The 19412-nt window shown below is 31.9% G+C and overlaps 1 protein-coding gene across 1 annotated transcript in view; it reads right to left on the bottom strand.

Annotated features, from left to right (window-relative positions):
- Window positions 1-3495: 3495 nt before the first annotated feature.
- LOC139904802 (uncharacterized) overlaps window positions 3496-19412 on the bottom strand; it is a 55800-nt gene continuing 39883 nt past the window's right edge. Inside the window, exon 4 of the mRNA XM_071886751.1 lies at window positions 3496-3807. Coding sequence (XP_071742852.1) covers window positions 3616-3807 — 192 coding nt within the window. The 3' untranslated portion in view covers window positions 3496-3615. The remainder of the gene's footprint in view (window positions 3808-19412) is intronic.

Genomic DNA, 19412 nt, shown 5'->3' with positions numbered 1-19412 from the left:
TTTTTTATGCCCAAAATAAACTCCATTTTCATTACTATTTATAATTGTCCAATAAGCAACCCCGCCCGCGGGCTCAAAATCAACTCGGTATGCATATATAATAGATAAATGAATTAATGTAAAATGATTTTTATTATGAAATAATTGAATGGAGGATTTCTCTGCAATTTCTTGTAGGTGTAAAACCCCTACAAAAATCCAGGGAAATAAACTTTAATCGGTACTACTATAATATTGGAGAACTAAAGTTAACCATGGAAAAACAAACGTGTGAGTTTGTTATCAAATTAGTATCAAAATTTTGATACTAACTGTGGTAATCGAATTTGATAACAAAATAATATAAAACAATGGATTTGTATAATATATATCTTAATCTAAAATATATATTCAGATGAAGTTGACTTTTTCAAGATCTCCAACTAGTTCCTTCAAAAAAATGATGTCTAATTTTGATTTGAAAAGGGTACAAATTATGAGTCAGCACTATTTTTATTTTTGAAAAACTAGTGGAAGATCTTGAAACAGTCAACTTCATCATCACAAAAACAGTTTTTTTTTGTTTTATTCCTCCAAATTATGATTTTCTTTAGTAATTAGAACATTCCTCCTTTCGTATTTTTTGTTCAAGATTGGACATTCCTTTTAAATATGTAGAAATAAAGAAATAAAAACATTTCTCAATGTTCCACTAGGTTTGGAATCCTTTCCTCACGGAATTTTCATTGAAATGTCTTACACTCAATGATGCGTTCCAAAAGAAGGTTATAAGATACTGATGGCATTGATGATCTATGTTTCTGATGAAAAAAAGATTTTTAAATTTTGATTTATATACATACTTGAAATTATTCCTCACTTATCCAAGTCCACTCTATCTAAGATAAAAGGTGTTATTTTTCAAAGTTTTTTTTAGAAAAATTATTGCTATTGTTCAAGATACAATGTTTTATAAATTGTGTTTATCCACAAAAGAGGTATGATCCTTTGCAAATTTGAAGTTTTGCTAGTGTCAGAGAAACAAATTGATTTGACAATTTGTTTTGAAATAAATCAGTTATTTTTTTAAACTGTCCCTATAAATTTATCATTAGTCTATAATGAATAATCAAATGTTCGATTTTTTATATAGACGAATCACAAATCAATAACGTAGTTGTACAATGAATATCAAATTTTGTTTACATACTTTTTCTTAAATGAAAAGAAAAAAAAATCTACAAGTTGCCCAAAATTACTTACAGATGAAGGATCGGCATTGAAGGAATTCCTGTACACCAATGTTCTGGCTACAAGAACCAGGGTCAAATTTTTGCTTGTCTATAACTAATCTAATCAAACGTCATTACAGCAAATCTGTTCTCCTGTCAAATATTCTCCAAGGTGCCAGATGTATCATGTCCTTTTCAGTTACTTTTTTTTAGCATACCGGTAGGTCATAATTTCCACAGCTCTACCAATGTTACGTAATAAGTTCAAATTGAATGTACCAGCTTTGATCGTAAAATATTAGAAGATAAATGATATTTTCAAACACAAATGTTTTGTTTTATAAGAATAGTGAATAACAAAAACTATAAAAATCACATTTATGAATTGTTTGCAAGAATTCTACTTTTAGGGGAGACGACTGATTCAATATACAACAAAAAAGAAGAAGATCCCTTTTTTAAGTATATACTAGCCTCTCTTTAGTCCTATAGCACATATGATGGTCAAGCAAGGTTTATATGCACTCAAAATATCAAGTTTAATGTTTGTTAAAAATAAGGCTATAAAGTTAGACCAATTTAAATTTTTAATCTTGACATGAGACACCGAATGTAGTTTGCGTTATTCAATCATCTAAAACCGGTTTTTGGAGTTAAAAATATGTTTTTCATAGATACAACGATCCTACGTAGTTAATTTATTTATACTTTATTCATTTACTCTAATCAAGTTTAATTCTTTTTTTTATATAGGTTTAACATAATAGGTCGATATTAACGAAGCTATAATCGACACATAATTTATAAACTTAAAATTTTATAACAATAGTATTTCAAAATAAATTAAATTGATTCGAAAATAACCTTATACACCTACGTGGTCTTTTATTTATTATAAAAAAGATTTATTCTCGTAATAAAGAGAATTATGAAGGGATGCAAGGAAACCGGGCCCAATCTTAGATTATATCAATAAAAAATTGCAAGTAGCTACATAAAACTAACACATGTTATCTTTTGTATTGAGAAAAAATACACTGGCAAAAAAGTTTGGAAAAAATACTTTTTCGTCTCTTTCATCAATTTTTATGACATGATCAATACTTTTTATTTAACCTGATGATAATTATTGTGAAAAAAATAGATCCATTAAATATTTCTTCATTATTTGTCGGTAAAAATCAAGCTATTTCGGACAGGCTTAATTTCATATGTAATGTTTCTCTCTGGCAAATATGAGAGATTGGTAGTTAATTCCTTCAAAAAAGTTATCATTCTATCCTGAAGACGCAAGCTATTCCTTCTGGACAGATGTTAATTAAAAGAAGGTTTGTTTTTCAATAAGATACGATCTAAAACATAAATCCAAGCTCTGCAAAAACTTCTTGGAAAAGAAAGATGTCTCACAGATCTGATCTATTATGCAATGGCCAACTCAGTTCTCTGATAGAATTAGATGGAAAAGTTCGGGGAAAGTGCCCCACAAGTAAGTGGAACAATTTGAAGAATGTTTGGAATGATATGACACTTGTTAGGGAAAATCTATTATTTTAGAACAATATTGCATAACATAATCAAAGTAGACATTGAATAGTTGTATATTGAAAGTTGTTCAGGAATAATCCAGAAATATTATTCATTCTAAAAACATACAAGTTCAATTTAGCTTCTCTCTTTGATTAGGAGGAGAGTTAATGTACTCCTCCTAGCTTCGCGCGCTCCAAGGATATGATTAGATGGTGTGAAGTATAGCCTATAGGCACGAAAAGCAAGATGATATTAGATTCTTGAGTTTTTTTCGTTATTATTTATATATAATTCAAGGCATTAAGTTCCTTATAAAGGTTATAGATAAAAACTGATTGTAACGTGTATTTATTAAGATATTTATATTTATTTAGGGTTTTGTTATGGTATCACAGTCTTGTTTGAGGTTGGATTATGTTTTATACAATCCACTCGTCTTTACAACACCTGCTTATCTTGAAAAACTAACAGCAAGAATGTCAAAAGTCTGTGCGGAACTTATAGCGCAAAGGGGGGATCTTTGGATGAATCTAAAATTTAAACAAAAATACTTTGATTCTTTTTCCAAATAAATGTTTATACCCATATTGAACCTTAGCTTTTCTTCATTTAAATAGCCTTATTACCGTGTTACCTGATGATTAAGTAATATTTCATATGCACATATAAGTGAAATTCCATTTTTACAAACTTTTTCTTGTTAGTGTACATCCATCGTTTTTTGTAGATAATTATTTCAAAAGTATATAAACAACAATCCATTTACATTTTATTTATTTATATAATATTAAAGAAACAATTTGAATTAATTTTAGATACTAACTAACACACATTTGAAAAAAATAAATCGGAGAGATTTGACGAGTAGGCCTCCAATTCATTCGTTCAATTTCTTTTTCAACTCTTTATTCCTTTGAGCCACAAATTTCTTAATAAAGCTTCGTCTATCGACACCGTTCAATGTGCTTTTGATGTTACTTGGGAAAGGAATGACGGATCCATGTCGTGATGATTCATAGTTTTGTGTGTCAACAGCTTCTTTCTTGGATTTACTTATATCTTCTTTTACCTAAAATGTAGATATATAAATTAATTGCGGCATATAAGAATCGATTTCATTTTACAAAAAAATTATCATGAAAATTTGGGGGAATTGGGATAAGTAATCATACATTTTATCGAAAAAATAAGATTGATGCACATTCGTTTAAGCAAGAAAAAAGTACAAAAGTCCAATGGATAGCTTACTTTGATTACAAGCATTCGCTTCCCATTGACATATGTATCAGTGAGGTAATTAAATCGGTCGATTAAAGGTAATTTGAGAATAAACGATAATTGCTAACCCTTGCTGATAATTATAACATTTTAACTTTAAAAAAATGCAAAATTACCAAAAATTAAAAAGTTGTTGGAATCCCGGCAAGCAAATATATAGAGAAATAAACTATGATCTTATTAATAGAGTAACAAGTTTTGCTTAGGTGTGAAGCACGCCTGGAATTGCTATATAATTCCTCTGTTTAATTATATCAGAGATTTGTTATTTACAATATATGATAATGACAATACCTGAAAACTACCTCCCCCAAATCACATTTGAGATACCCCAGATCACATAACTTTATCATTATTTCTCGTGAGGTATGCAATTTTTTCTTCTTTTTGTAGTTAGTTCTATTAAAAGAGTGATGCAGCATATTTAGTCAAAGAGAGTGAAGAATAATATATGTCCCACCGGTATGTAAAAATAAAAGAAACAAAAAATGAACGTGGTCATCTTGATAATTAAAAGCATACATGTAAATCCGGTGTGTTTTTTAGCTGTCCTGTTAATTTGTAATTGGTAGTATAAAGAAATAATTTTCTTTTCCTTAGCAGTTATTATTATTATTTAATTCCTGAGTAGTGAATATCCTTTCCGAAATACATTCAATTATATTCAAAACCTGTTTGAACGTTCGCTTATGCTCATAAAAGACTCTGATGATTTGTTGCGGAGATATAATTGTAAGTTCTTGTTGGACTCAGAGATGAATTCGGGATCCACATTGGAGTAATACTAGCAAAAAGTCCTTTTTGTTATGTTTTTTTTCCTTCCTCTCTTGTCATTGCTGATTGTAGGTGATCCAATGAAACGCCATGAAGATTATTCTTACTCTCCTACAAAACATTATTGAAATTGATAGGCTTACACTTTAGGATTTTCACTTTTGATTAAAAGTATGTTGTGGAGGAGAGTAGCTTAGCTGTCATTACGTTTTATTAACTCGCCGTAAGAGGAAGTAAATTAACACAAATCCCACTCCATATATAGCAAGAATGACTCCATTGTCCATCCTCAATTCTACTACAAGTCTAACAAAGACACATAATTATAACTCCCCGAGCAAACCCTCATAGTTACTCTTAGTCATTTATGAGCTCACACACTAATCAATTACTTTATACTAGTTTTGTTCTATCTTCACGAATTAAATAATAATAATGACAACAGCTATTAAAAATAAAAAAATCATATTCTGATTACAAACTAGAAAAAACCGCTTCCGCTATTTAGAACATGTTTTATACACCAATATTTATGGAGAAAGTGTCTTTATCGGTTCTAGTAGTTCCGGTTCTTGAACTGCTAGAATCGGAACCGACAAAGTCGAACCGAAACCGGAACCAAGACTGCAATATATTGCTTATTGGGGCTTTGTTCCTATATAGAATATATAAAGAAAATATAATATATATTTTTTTTTTTGTACAATTTCAGCGTTTTCCAATGATTTTTTACGTCGTTAGGGTGATATGGTTGTATCAGAGTTCGGAATAGCTATGGCCTTCTTATGGATCTCAAAAAGTTGTTTTAGGCACCTGACAGTGTAAATAAAAGAGGCGGAGTAGATTATGGGTCCAGGTCCGGTACTAAGCTTGTCAGGGCCCCATAATATGGCAACTAAAAGATTTCCTAGGCCAGGGGTTCCCCAAATTTACTATGGCAAGGCCCCTAAATTAATATATTTTTAGCTGAAGTCCCCTTTATACTAAAATGGTGTACTGTGCTTGTGTAGACGGAAAGCAATTTTCAATTCTCCGTCTTACTGCGTCATCTTTAAAAACTATTGTCCTCAGCAACTTTAGTTTTCGGAGCCCCTCCTGGAACTTGGGGCACAACGTACTCTGCGTGTAAGGTAGTTGCAGCCCTGTTTGTATCCAATATCATTTCTTGAGCCAAGCTTTCTAGCGACACCTCTTCTTTAAGTGCCCGTCGCCGAACTGAGGCTGTATGAAAAAGAACCGAGACTGAAGACCGAAACTGTTGAATGGAAAGAAACGAGACCGTGGCCGACAGAACCGCTGAACCTGAACCGGACACAACCTCTATTATACAACTATATTGAAGAACACGTCATACCCCTAGTAAATAAAAATAGTAATGATCACGTAGCCATTGTTTAGACATATGTTTTATAGTACGGAGAGAGTGTTTATGTATGAAAATGAGCAAATTAAATTTTAACCCTACTTTTGAGATGTAAAAGCGTATTTCAAGCAATCTAGAAGAAGAAAAAAAATCCGGACAACCCCCCCCAGAAAATTACTTTCTTTGCCCATGAATGCATATTTTTTAAATTATTTTTCAATGAAATACGAAGAAACTCAGGAATGTCGTATTCATTAAAGCCTTTTTATGCTTAAAACAATAGTTACATAAACTTTTAAATTAATAAACTATAGATTTAAGGTCAAATGAAAGGTCGCAAAAACGTAAACTTTCCCAAATTTTTATTTAAACCTGTTTAAAGATGACTACTTATTTCGATCTTCTGTTGTATATGAATAAAAAAGATATGTTTGTAAAATTTACGTCTCGGCGTTTTTGACCTCTATACCTCTACTTTTTATGTTTCAATTTTAAAGTAATGTTTTTAAATTTCAAAAGTTTCATTAATGATCCGTTTTGGAAGTGATAAGTAAAAATATAATACATATTTGTCATTTTGAAGAAATACCAATTGTAGCCCAACAAAGTACTTCGGATGCTCAAAAAATCAGAAACACTGTTCCTTCCTACAATTAGCAACATCCATGCTCGTTTGATACAATAAATTAAAACTTAAAATGAGAAACTTTATCTTGAATTGAAAACAATAAAGGGTGTCCACGATAAATTGGAACTACTTTAAACTTAATCCAGATTCCTAATGTGGATATTCGGGGTTAAATCATACAAATATATAAGGTTGCGTGAACAATACACTATAACTTCCCCCACAATTGTTTTGACGACAAACAATACTCATCATGGAACAAGCAAGGAGAGACGCCATCCTCGAATTGGCTCGCGCGGAACACAAGCCCTCTGTTATCTACAAGCTTCTTAACTACCCCAAGACCATAGTGTACCGGGTCTTCAATGCCTGGGGGGTTGAGAGGAAGGTCTGCCGCAAGGCCCACAACATGAAAAGTGACTGAATCTGCACTCCATGCTTCCTTGAAGGCCTCCGGAAGTCCATCAAGGCTTCGCCGGGGACTTCCTTGTCCAGGTTGGCCAGCAGCTGGTCTCCAAGGCTGTGAATGAGGACCTCAGGCACAGGTCATACCGAATGGTCAAACAGCATCCATGAAGGCCACCAGGCTCACCAACGGTAAGCGTCTCCTCAATGACCTGAAGAGCCATGGAGGAAGAATCATCTTCTTCTTTGACGAGAAGAACTGAACTGTCGACAGAAGCTACAACGTCCAGAATGACAGGTGGCTTTCCAAGGAGAGAGAAGAGGTACCTGTGGTCTTCACCACAAAGTTCCTGGCCTCCGTGATGACCCTGGGTGTCATCTGCAGCACCGGTGAGGTGATGCCTCCTTTCTTCTTCAATCCCAAGGAAAGGGTTAACTCGATAAGGTACTGCGAAGTCATGGAGGAGTTTGTCATACCCTGGATGAAGGATACGGCCGCTGGGAGGGAGTTCATATTCCAACAAGACTCAGCTCCCGTACACATCACCATGAGGACCACTAAACTCTTCAACTCCCACGACATCACTTTCTGGGATCACAACACCAGGCCCTCCAACTCACCCGACCTCAATCCGTGTGATTACTACTGGTAGGGGAAGTTGGAGATGAGGTGTGCAAGGTCAGTCACAAAAGCATCGCGGCCCTGAAGGGATCCATTACGAGGGAGTGGAATGCTGTCGATTCCGCGGAAGTCATCAGGGCATGCAAATCCTTTAGGGGCAGGATGGAGAAGATGGTGGCTCCTGAGGGAGGAAATGTTGAATAAATTTATTGATTAATATCATGTCTAACTTTTTCATAATAACAAATACACTCCAAATTCCATTTTTATCAAGCAGGTTGAATTTTAAGGTAGTTCCGATTTATTGTGGACACCCTGTATATCCTAAATAATTCTGATCCAGCCGGCCTTTCAATTAATTCAAGCATTAACTTAGAAGTGGATTTAAAATTATTTTTCTACAGTGCTTACGATATTCTTTTGCATTTGAAAAGTAGGGTTAGAATTAATTTTGAATTTTTTTACGGACCCACCTTTAATAGTATAGTTTTTACCTGATTTGAAGCAATGATAGAAACCATGCTACACCATTGAAAATATATCAAATAGTTCAGAAAAACATATGATAAATTTTAATTTTATTATAAAAAAAATAAGTAAATCTTAACCTTAATTTTTTAAGGCCTAAGTTTTTTTTTTTTTTATGAAATGTTAACTATCTAAATATAAAACACTCTGGTATAAATCTTTTTAAAACCAGTGTAGAGTGATAAATTCATGGAATTAGGAGAAGTTGGGTGATAGATAAAAAAAATGAGTTAATAAGAAATGAGGTTTCATCGAACCTAAAGTTAAGTTTAATATAATAAATAAACAAGAAATAATGGGTAAATGAAGTAAAGATTTTATATTCACACCAATTTATGGTGTGATTAGTTTTTCCTTTTTGAATAAAAGGTGAATAATACTAGGTTGAGAAAAAGTAATTTCGTATTTTTGACTTAATTTCAATAGTTTATAAGAAGTGTTACAATCATCCAATTTAAGCCAAATATGCCCAATTCCGTTTGATAACTTTTTGACCACGATAATACTACTTCAAAGTGCCATTCTCGTGGAAGCCCTCCCCCTATTTGCAAAAAACTCACACAACCAGTTTCAAAGGGGCAAGTTTGTACCCACAGCTCCGTTGGCCATAGACAGGAACAGGTATTAATCACTTGGTGCCAGCTCCAGACTCTAAGGTGGATGCATAATAACTTCCCATCCAAGCTCCCAGAGCTTATAGTGCGTCATCATAGATGTATGCGTCTTTGTCTACTATTTTCCAATGCTAGCCACTTCCATTGGATCCTCAGCTTCAAACGGTCGATTTGCTTACAGTAGGAAGCAGAAGTGAGCGTGAAAAAATCGCTCGAACCACTGACGTCCTACACAAACCGAAAGAGGATCAGCCCCGTATATATAGCACATTTTCTTGGTCGCTCTCATCGTCTTTTTCCCTTTCAGGTAGTAAAAATGTAAAATATGGCTTCCTTTGAGACCTCCATACTCAACGCACGATAATTCACAACTGAACCGGGCAAGCGCAATACTGTCTGAAAAGCGTTTGTAGTATATGTACACCTTTACAACACTTTATCGTATGATATTATATGCCCAATAATGAATAATATACTTTTAGTTAAAAAAGGGACGTGGAATTTTGAAATTACTTTTTCCTCAACTTAATATTTGATTAGGAAGAGAAATTAATCAATATTGAGATACAATTTATAAGACCAAAAACTTCTGGAAAAGTTAAAATAATAGGTTATTAAAATGATATTTTAGGCTGATTCTATATCAAATCACCAAAAAAAGCAAAATAATTTTTTGGCCTAACGATAACAATTTTCATTTAGCAGAAATTTCGGTTTGGGATAAAAAATAAATCACACTTCATCTGACACAAAACGTGATTATTATAAGCATTTATACTATCATATTTAAAAAATAGTAAATTTAATTTTTATGTACTAGACTACACTTCATTTCTAATTCAAATAGAAATATCATCTCCATATATAAATATATTGCAAAGGACATTTAAATATAAAAAAATAATTCAATTTGACAAGTCTAAAATTTTGATCCACGAGGTCAAATTAAATATACAAGGTCATAATATCAGGCCGTGGTCACAAAGGAACTAATATAAAAACCCCACTTTTTTTCAATAATTTTTTTTCTTCAAAAATTGAGCCTCAGGTGCAGAAAATACGACTATTTTAAATTTGGGTTGCACCACAGTTTGCAAAATTGAAAAAAGAAGTCCTGAGTTGTTAAATTGAAAACTTTTGATTGATTTGATGTAGATTGATTATCTAACTTTTTATAACATATGTATTAGATTTATATTGCTAGGAAGAAGTAAACTCTGAGATTAGTTTCCTCTATAATTGTATTTACAATTTCCCATAACTTCTGTTCACCTTCAAAGGATATAATACAGTTTATATCGAATAATTCTTAAATATAAGCCGTTGCACGTTACACTTGAGATACAAAAAGTTTTACAGTATATTAAATTTCTAAAAAACAAAATTTAATCCTTTGAATCTTGATACTAAGCCAATAAAAACAAATAGAAATAAAGATATTCTATGCCTGAAAATATTTAGGGCGGGGCAAAAGTATTCGGACAATATTTTCAAGTAAGTTTACATAAAAATACTAGATGGCATTTTAAGATAAAATTTATTTCATTTGAAATTGAACAATTAGCTGTTGTATCATTCAATATGATCTCTTCACAAAGAGCTTCAGGGGGATGTGAAGGAGCTATTCGTTTACCTTCATTCTCAGCGCTGACCACAAATAAAATTACACGGGTAAGGTTAGGGCTGTTGGAAGGCCCCTCATCAGTTTTGATAACGACATGAAACTGGCTATCAAAGTAATTAATGACATCTTTTGGAAGATGACAAGGTTTTCAGTCTTAAACCCACATGAACCTTGTTGATGGGAGGTATGTGGCTTCCAGCCTTGGCATCACAACATTCTTAAGAAAGTTCAAGTATACTGAGGAGGTCAATTTGAGACCGTTGTCAAAAATCTCCGCCAGTATAATATTCCCGTCACTGGTCATCAAACCAAACACCATTATCTTGGGCGGGAAATTGGTCTTCATTACAGGAGGAATATTATCACTATCCTCTGTCTGCCAGCAGTCATTCTTTGGGTTAGTTTCTTGCCCATTTTACACGAGATGTCCTCCATCTTAATGGTAAGAAGTTGCCACCTTCCCTTGATATAAGACTTCAAGCAGAGGTTCTCCTTAATGGCCCTGGTCACCGTCCTCCTACTGATGGAACTCCAAGTATGAACATTGAGATTACACAATTTGCTTAGATGTACCTCTTAGATGCCCAGCCAAGCAGTGGTCAGTCCCCTTTTTGAGATTGTGTGAACCACATGAGGAATATGAGAGCCCCTTACGCGCCTTCAGTCGCTTGCAGACGTCATAGAAAGTACTCCTGACCTATTTTGTGAATTTTATTATTATCTGAGCATCGTTACCAGCCTTAAACAATTCTTACAGGACTAATGGTTTGTCCTCTAGCTGCTTCAAGGTGAAACGAAAGGGATTAAGTATAAAAACAAAAGGTGTTATTTCATACTATCAAAATGTATGCAGAGCTTATGAATTAAGATATAAGTACGAAATTTTGTGTAATTCTTACAAATATTCCCTTTCCATATCGCTTTGAACTTCTTTGTTTACTATTACAGATAAAATTTAAAAATCTTCCATATTCTTATTTATATTTTTTTGTGTTATTATTATTATTTGACAGAGCCGGTTTTCTGGAATTGGGTTAAAAATGTCAATGATATTTGACTATTTAGAAAATAAATGGAAGTTTTGATTAATTCAAATTAATGTTCAAAACTTTGAGGTTTTGAGCTACCTCTACTTCAAAATATTTTCAAAACAGCTCAAAATTTGCAAATTATATTTTGAGAGCAAAAATAACCTTTCGAGAGCTTCAACCCTTGATTTGAAAAGTTTCAAAAAAAGTTCTACCATAAGTTATACACAGCCAACAATTTGTGAAGCTTTTATTATTATCAAAATATAGTTTGATAACTGTCAAAAATGGTTAACTGTTCAAACTATTTACATGAATACTTTAAGAGTGTACGAGTTACCAACTTTTTCTTTCCGTTAAACAATATTTTAAGAAATTAAGGCATTGATGTTATAAATATAAAAATACTAAGTTCATATATTTGCAAAATACTTTAATGATAGAAAAATCCACATATTATAATAAGAGATAAACATCACTAGGCTTGAAAAAGATTTAGACACTGAGAGATAAAAAAATAGAAGAGGATTCAATTACATTTTTTTTGTTCTAATCAAAAAATTCTAGATTAGCTAATCAAACTAATTTACTAAACTAAACTGGTACTTGTTGGGTTATGTCGATCCTTAATATGGGACTTAGAATTTAGCCAATCCCTTTTATTGGTGATACAAAAATGGACCCATATATATATCTGTGAAGATGTGGTTCCTTGATTTAATAACGCGATTTGATTACATTAGTGATTGGTGGCATTCGATAAGACTCAAAATATCATACTTCCTAGTCGAAGTCAAATTATTTTGCCTCGATTTGTACCTTGGATTTGAGAAAATCCTCTCGATTTGCTCAAAACTGCAACTCACAGTTCGATGTAGAGACTGGTATCGAGCTTGTACATTTTTGCATATCGTTTTTAGACAACTCTATACATCAGTCCCATTTTTTTATATAACACACACTCTCGATTGCATTGTTATGTCATTGATAAGGATCTATTCATTCTTCAGATTCACTAAACATGATTATATATTTATTATATATAACAATCTCTCCTTCATGTTACTGCCTGAAAATTATTGTACAAATTGAATTCTCCTAAGTGTTCATCCAAGACGAATTGACTAGCTATTACAATCTCCCCTTCCCTTCTAATTTTTAATAGTAGAGTGAAGAACAAAACCTGTTGCTATGCAGAAAAAAACAGAGGAGTAGGAATTCAAAAGGTGTATTTTTGTATATATAAGATATAGTTTCAATAGTGCATACACATAAGACAGTCATTAGAGTCAAGACCCTCAACACAAAGTATCACTCTCAATTCCAAAGTAGTATGATTATATCTTGATTCTTTACAAAGAATGAAACATGCGGAAGCTAGAATATAAGAAACAAATGAGATTGACCTTTCAATTGATTTTTTTAGGTTTCTTCATTTGAACAAAAGGAGTATTATTTCATGACTAGTGGACAAAGATAATAATATATTGACGAATGACAAGAATGCTTCTTTATTTGAACAAAAGAACATACTTTAAAACAAAGCAATTATGTATAATTATTTATACAATAACAAGGATTATACATTTCTTGCAGCGAAATAGAAATGATCACGGGAGTGTTATCATTCAAAAAACATTATTTCAATCAGATATGTGTACTCAAGACGGATTTTTGACTTAACCCAAGTAACATGGTTCAAGATGTGAAAATTACCTAGGAGTTAAAACCAGTTACTTTCCAATCAAAGTAAAATTATTTTGCCTCGATTTAGACATTGAATTTGAGAAAATACTTTCCATTTGCTCAAAACTGTAGCTCACAACTCGATGCAGAAATTGGAATCGAGCTTGTCTCTCGAGACTCACAAATCAACTCGGGCTCATGGAAAATGACTTCATTTGCCAACTCATAAATAAATCAAATTAATAAAGAGAAAATGAATCTATCAGTCCCAAAAAACGTAGTATATTTTAAAACATTCTCTGAATGACATTAATATCACTCAATATTTCATTAAAACACTATTTAAGCTTACAAATTATTGAAGTCATTCAGTAAAACTTTTAGTATGTTTCACTAACGAGAATATTTTGTCATTATTCTTAATTGTAAGAAGTAAGTTCGTATTTCTTTTTTTAAACTAAGTATAACTTGCTCATTATTGGGGACATCAGATCATACGATAAAGTATTGTAAAGGTGAGAATGTATACTAAAAACGTTTTTAGAACAGTGCTGCACTTGGCCAATTCAGTCAGGAATTATCGTGCGTCGAGTATGGAGGTCTCAAAGAAAGAAATTAGCCATATTTTACATTTTTACTGCCTGAAATGAAAAACTCGTCATTTCTGAAGCAGAATGTGACTTGAAATGAAAAAATGGATCGCTTACGTCAATATCAAGTGACAGAGACGGTGTTCAAAAGCCAACAAAGCGCCCTGGGCAATGGCAAAGCCAGGATTGACTGCCAAGACGGTGTTCCGACGTGTTTGGTAGGATTGGAAGGGAATAATCTAGTATGAGCTGCTCCCTTAAGGCAAAAATCTCAATTATGTCCTCTACTATGAACACTTTGAACGTTTGAAACTTACAATCGTACAGAAGCGGCCAGTATTGGTGAATAATAGACAACACCAGGCCGTACATATCTTTGATTACGGGTCAGAAGCTCTGGAACTCGGATGGGAAGTTTTTATGACTCCCCCCTATAGTCCAGACCTGGTAACAAGTGACTCCCCCTTGTTTTTGTTTATAGCCAAAGAGCATGGGGTAAAAATATGGCCTGAATATAGGCCTGTAAAAATTGGTTGTCCGATTTTGATTTTGCCAATAGCGACAAGAGATTCTACGAAAAGTGAAAAGTGGATTTGGATTCCCATTGGCAACATGTTATCAAGCAAAACGGGGCATACTTGATTTAAATCAGATTATTGTAACATAAAGCATTGAAATAAAGCGACAAACATGAAATTACTTTTTCCCCCAACGAATTATATCTTGGTTTTTACATATCTACATAGAAATAATAACGATAATTCAAGTTCTTTGAGTCAAACTAATGCTCCAAAGTCATTTATGAGTTGTCTTATATGACTTAAAAATGACTCATAAAAAAAAAAGAAAAAAAAAGAAGATTAGTTTGACTAAACATTGTATTTCCTCAGAATTACACTTCGAAATATAAACCCATACTTCGGCACACGAGTAAAATTGGTTTCGTGACAGAGCTTGTAAGGGTAGCAATTTATTCTTCAAGTAATTACTAAAAAAACGCTCTTGTAGGGGCTTTAGCTCTGACTGTCAACCAGCACATATAAAAAAAACCGTATGGCATACAAATTTTTGCTTAGAATCCAATTTGTATCTATAAACTCGTATGTTGAAGTTATTACTGTACTTAGAAATAGCATACACTTTAGTAGTTAAAAAATATATTATCATGAGAATTGGTGTCAAAAGAATTCGCCTTTTTAATTTTCGCCTTGAATAATAATGAACTGAATACTACTTATGAATTATAATAGATTCATTCCTCGGTCCATTTTCTATAAAGTTTCATTGCTAGATGTATATAATCATATTAAAATGGGTAATTATTATATATATATATATAAAGATTTAGCCCGATAATTTAACTATTTTTAATCTTTTAAATTTGCTTTGAAGAAATGATGAAATATCTAATTACATTATGGATTATCAAATTAAAAAAGACTTTCATCTCAACACTTGTTCAAAGCCATTTTAATTACCCTAAATGATTGAAAAGAACATACTCCAAAACATGATTGAATACTTAATTTATCAAAATAAAAAAATTACCATAAATTAAAGTTATGTGAATCACCTTGAATTAATTAGATAACGACGATCATTAATATCATTCGGTAGAACCCACTGAGATATAATTTTATATCTAAAAAAGTATTGGTTTATTTTATATACTAAGTTTGTGAACGATTGAATAACTTCATATAAACGAATAATGCCCATTGATATACATACTAAAATTATAAATACAGAAGGGAAGTATAGTCAATTCACTGATTGTATGGCTATATGCAGTCATGCACATATGTATTGACACCCTACATAATTTTTTGCTTTACCTATGATATTTTAATATTCCAAGTTATATATAGGGCCGAAATAATTACTGTTAAATATAAATATAAATGTTTATTAAAAAATGGTAAATAATGTTTTTTAGAGAGCTTTTTGTCAAGATTTATTAGCTTAGATACTTGTATGTGCATCAAAATTGGCAGTTTCGCCTATTTTCATGGTCAATTCTTGATATTTGTTGTATTTTTTTTTAATCCTAGTCTAGAATATCACTTTTAATATGCTTTTACTCAAACAAAAAGATCAGAAGAAACGAGAACACTTTAAGTTATACCTTGAGAATTATTTTAGATGTGACGAACTACTTCAGTATTTTCTAGTATGGCCAAGGCCAAAGAATATTGTGTTCAAGTCAGAGAGAAGCTTGCTCCATTTTTTAAAACAAGGCAGTGGATAAAAGTAGATTTTCAAAAAGTTTCTAAATCAACTGTTCGCAATAAAATCAAAAAAACATGGAGAAACTTGTAACATTATAAGAACTGGTCGGCCATAAAAACCATCACAGAAAAGTAGTCAGGGAAGTTAAAATCAATCCCACATTACATACCAAGGTGATGCCAAAGTGATTTTAGATGATTTAGAGAAGAATGGGATTGTTGTTTTATGAAGAAGAATATCTAGAATGTTTCACAAAGAAGGTTAACATGGGAGACGTCCAAGAAAGACGCCATAACTCAAACCTCGACATCTTAGATCAGTATTAATATATGAAAAAGGACACTTGGAGAAGGCTATGACCTTCTAGTCAACAGTATTGTGATCAAATGAAACAAAAAACGAGTTTTTTGGTCAAATCTCTACCCAGTTCGTTTGGAGGAAATCTGGAGAGGTCTTCTCTTCTCGTAACAGGATACCTACATTAAAGCATGGTAGTGGATCAATCATGCTTTTGGGTTTTGTCTACCAAAGGTACTGGAAGGCTTGTCAGAGTGAATGGAAAAATGAAAGAAAAAGAAAAGAGGATTACACCAATATCTTGGACGAAAATTTGAAATCCTCTGCATAAGGTTTTTGGCCTTGTTCGTAAGATGTTATTCGAACAAGACAATGGCTCAAAGCATTACAGTAAATTTACATCCTCGTGGCTTCAAAGGAATAAGATGAAGGTTTTGGGCTGGCCTTTCTTCAATCCAGACCTCAATATTATTGATATTCTTTGGGTGAGTTAAAAAACAGGTTCATGCCAGAAAACTCAAAAATGTCCAAGAACTCAAGTCATTTAGTATTGAATTGAAGAGTGGTAAAATATTCCTTCTACAAATTGTTTGAACTTAATTATAAAATAAAAGATTACTTGAAGTTATCAGAAAAAAAAGGTCATACAATTTACTATTAATTGAAGGAGAGCCAATACTTTTACCATGTATTTTTTTTAGATGATTGCCTAAAAAATGAAATATATAAATTTTTTTGTCTATCCAGGTATATAAAATTTTAGATAATTAATTATCAATAAACATTTCTTATAATTAGAATGTTATGTTATCGTTTTTTTTTTTGTCATAATAATAAAGTATTTAAGTAAAAAGCTGAAGTGGAAATACTTATGCCCATAACTGTACATAAAAATGACCAACTACTAAAATAGAGTGTCTTGAAACTATGTAGTGCTTCCATTAGTTAGGATCTGAAATTAATAGTAATATGAAGATGGATAATTCCCACAAGGATACAAGTTAGTTGATACATATAGTCAACTCAAAATATCGCTAGATAATTAACTCCCGAGGCACAGGGAAGCACGAGTAAAGGGACGATAACATAACTACGTTGGTACAAATCTACTTACAATAGTAGATAAATAAATATTTAGCGTCATTTTAATGAAATTATGGGGCTTTATCCTTTTTTTATATAATAATTCCTCATTTTCATAATTAAATACATCTAATACATATAGAAATATTATAGAAGGAACCCCGGAACAGATCAGTTATAACTAGAGTTATATCAAGAAGAAGGAGGGAGCAACCAATGTGGTACTACAGATTAAGACCCACCTTTGTTTATATCAGCTGCTTGTTATATGATTTAGGAGAGAGAAAATGAATCACTGCTATAAAATATTGTAATTCATTATCTATTTATTTTATTATGGATTTTTAAAACAATTTACACCAAAGATAAAGGAGAATTCTTCTTTTAGAGAGGGAAAGGCTAACACCACGACAACTTATTACATAATGAACAAAAAAAGACGACGCACAACAACCGTTTTTCCTTTTCTAATTTTTAACGGTAGTTTTTTTATTATTAAAAAGTACTCAACTCTAATAATAAGTAGTATTCACTTCGTCACTGTGGAACGACATAACTCAAGGGTCAATGCGATCGGGAAGTTTTATTCTCTAGAAACTCAATGTGGGTAAGTTTGTGTTTTGGTCGTTCATAGGCAAAGAGATACATTTTATGTATATGGACTTCAAAGAAGATTCCTAGGTCAAATGGAGTCAATGTAATACTAAAATGTTTATTTATACTTAATCAGTGCAACTCCATCTGACTAATTAAAAAAGCACTAAAAAACCGTCACAAATCAAAAATGTTGAAATAACAGATGTAGAAGGCGGAAACGATCAAGACAAATCCTCCTTATACCATAAGATTTATTGATTTTTTTTTCATTTAAAATGGACTCAAATATGTATATAAGCCGTGAGAAATATTCCAAAAATGTATATTAAAAATATGCTATTGTTTTATGGAAGGCTGCCACTTGGAATGAGCTATTACATGACCATCTCTTTACTTGGAATGACAAATTTCAAATTCTTCTGTACATCACAAATGCAGGAAATATCTTAGCTATTTTGTCCTTGCTAAAAAAATTACAGACTTGGATTGTTTTTTAATTCATGATGAAGCGACAACATAATATGTTTTAAGTAATTCATGATTAATTAGAAAAGTCCCGGTAAACATATCCCCGATTAATAGAGGAGAGAGCCAATTGCGTAAAACTTGAGATCCCTGTAAATAATAGTCCGATAATCAGTGAAGAGCGATGTAATTGCCTTAAAAAATGTATTTTCAAGTTTCAGGCCTCTTTTTTTTTATTTTGATGTTCCTTTAATTGGTCAGATGGAGTTGCATTGATTAAGTATAAGTAAACATTATAGTATTACATTTACTTCATCTAACCAAGGAATCTTGTGTAAAATCCATATATGTAAAGTATACTTATTTCTGTCCACCCTAAAGATGTTCTTGGGTGGATTTAATTTTAAAGGCCATATCAAAGCAAGAATAATTATAATATATCAAATAAGGTTCTTAACCATAGTTAACAAACTTGTTATTTCAAATTGTCCAGAAATTCTAATAAAATCCTTATAATTGATATAATATTTGGACTTTTTTCAAGGGGGTCAGCAGGATTATAATTAGGGGGAAGGGTTGATTTTGGAATTTAAAAAATAAATAAATTTTATGGAAAATAAGTTAAAATAATATATTTCAAAATATTAAATTTTTTGGGAATTTTTTTTTTTTTTAAATCCACAGCAATTCAAACAAATTATTTTTAATGAAAAAAATTCATATTTAAATAAAATATTTTTTGAAATTTATTTTTAACATTTATTTTGCATAAAAACATTTCAAAAATCCATAGCTATTTACAAAAAATTAAATTTTTTGGAAAAGTATTAGAAAAATTAAATGTTTTGGAAAAGAATTTCGAT

Source organism: Lepeophtheirus salmonis, chromosome 2 (assembly GCF_016086655.4).
Source record: "Lepeophtheirus salmonis chromosome 2, UVic_Lsal_1.4, whole genome shotgun sequence".
NCBI lineage: Eukaryota > Metazoa > Arthropoda > Copepoda > Siphonostomatoida > Caligidae > Lepeophtheirus > Lepeophtheirus salmonis.
Note: the sequence above shows the minus strand (reverse complement) of the source record. Positions and strands in the feature narration are given on the sequence as shown.